Source organism: Pteropus medius, unplaced genomic scaffold (assembly GCF_902729225.1).
Source record: "Pteropus medius unplaced genomic scaffold, Ma_sr-lr_union100, whole genome shotgun sequence".
In the NCBI taxonomy this organism is placed as follows: Eukaryota; Metazoa; Chordata; class Mammalia; order Chiroptera; family Pteropodidae; genus Pteropus; species Pteropus medius.
The window spans coordinates 10,338,797-10,340,692 of NW_024350927.1; the positions used below are offsets into that span (position 1 = coordinate 10,338,797).

Below are 1,896 nucleotides of genomic sequence, written 5' to 3' on the forward strand. Positions count from 1 at the left end.
TTTGGTCCTGCAACTTGGGGACATCTGAAGGTGTCCTTGGAAGCGGATGCTGCAGGGGGCCTTGGCATCAGGCCACCACGAGTGTGTGCGGGACCGGGGGCTAGGGCCTGCCGCCCATGCCGGTGTGCTCCAGACCCTCGCCGGGGCCCCCAGACTCATCGGCCCCAGCCTGCCCGCCCCCCGCCCCCCGCCCCCCGCACGCTCACCGTCCTCCTGTTGCAGAACCAGGACCACGTCCGCCTGCTGCAGCGTGACCTCGTCCGCCTGCTTGGCCAAGTAGGCCCTGGTGACTTCCACCTGGAGCAGGTCTGGGGCAGGGGGAGGTGGGTGTCAGCGGCAGGACTGTCCTCCCAGGGAGTGGGTGGGCCGAGAGCTCTGCAGCCCCGAGGCGGGCCGGGCTCCACGTCCCAGCACAGCCCGCGGGGCCCGGTGCTGTGGCGGCTTCCCTCAGCTGAAGCTGGGCCCCTCCAAAGGCCATAGGACAGGCTGCCTTCAGGGCCAGAGTGCCCGGCACTGGCAGAGGGCACTCGGCTTTTAGGGGGCTGGGGCCGGGGTGACAGACCTGTGGGCCGGCCTGCTCCAGCTCAGCGGCCTCAGCTTCCCCCGGCTACTGGGCGCGAGCCGCGGTCTCTGCCATCGCGGGCAGGGGAGGCCCTGAGACAGCTGGGTCTGTGTGTACAGGTGGGCCCCTCACCTGCCCAGGCGACCCAGGGGCGAACAGAGGGTTGGACAGGACGTGTCCCTCCAGGCCAGCAGACTCCCCCCGCCCGCCGGGGACGGGAAAGGGGCTTCGAGCCCAGTGTCTGTGGGGCGAGCACTCACCTCCCCTGGGGGTTGGGTCCTGCCCCTGCCTCTCCCAGTGTGTGAGGGCCGTGATCCACCGCGCCCGGTCACTCCTGGGGGCAGACAGTGTGAGCGGGGGCACCCAGGCAACCTGTCCCCAGTGTGGCATGGTGGCCTCCCATGGGTGTCTCTGAGTGTCCCCACACTGCACTCAGGACGGGACAGGCAGTGGTGACGAAGGCTCACGCAGCCAGGGCACCCCTTCATGAGATGTGTGCCAAGGGTCGTGAGCAGGTGTCCTTCCCGGGCCTCCTCAGGCCACTGTGCCGGGGGCCGAGGTGTGGGACGTCACAGGGCATGAGGAAGAGTGTAGAGCTGGCCGGGGCCGAGCCAGCTGCCCGGGGTTAGAGTCGGGCGGTAGCCGCACCCCAGAACCCAGGCCGCCCCGTTTCCAGCACTGGGCCCCCAGCCTGTTAGCTGTCTGATGCACAGGCTTCAGCCCCAAGAAAGGGACTCTGCTGTTGGGAGCCTGGGGACCGGAACCCTCGTCCCCTCCTTCAGCTGCTGAGCTCCCCAGGGCCAGCGCCCTTCTGCGTGCTGACCCCAGCCCCCACCCCGTGTTCCAGCCGCCACCTTCCCGGCCGCTGCACACCGGGGGCCTTTGCAGACCGCGCCCCTGCTGACGAGGCTTCCTCTCCAGCCTGTTCTCCTTGTCCCCACCCCTCGGACACATGGGACAGTTCAGCTGCTCATTCTGAGGCTGGTGTGTCCCCCTCCGGGGAATGTGAACTTGGTGGGGACAAGGCTGTCCCCAGCGCCCAGCACATGACAGTGGTCAGGGACGTTAGTGGCAAGAGTCTGTCCTCGGGGTACTCGAACCACCGTCCCCAGGGAGCCCTCCTGGACTTACGCGGAGTCGGAGGACAGCAGAATCTTCTCCTGGCGGCCCTCGCTGTTGCGCAGCAGGGTCACCCGGAAGGGGTACGGGACGTAGGAGCCGCGGCTGCCGCCCCCGGGCAGGGCCGGCTCGGACGCCTCCATCTTCTGGACCTGGATGTGGTCCGCCTGGGCGTAGTCCTGGACCACGAAGCTGTCCTCGCTGCGGGAGGCGAG

General features: G+C 68.9%; 1 protein-coding gene across 1 annotated transcript in view; it reads right to left on the minus strand.

Moving 5' to 3' along the window:
* ARHGEF16 (Rho guanine nucleotide exchange factor 16) overlaps positions 1 to 1,896 on the minus strand; it is a 25,315-nt gene that overhangs the window by 5,621 nt on the left and 17,798 nt on the right. Inside the window, exons 13-14 of the mRNA XM_039842039.1 lie at positions 823 to 896; positions 192 to 308 (exon numbers count right to left, since the gene is read on the minus strand). Coding sequence (XP_039697973.1) covers positions 192 to 308; positions 823 to 896 — 191 coding nt within the window. The remainder of the gene's footprint in view (positions 1 to 191; positions 309 to 822; positions 897 to 1,896) is intronic.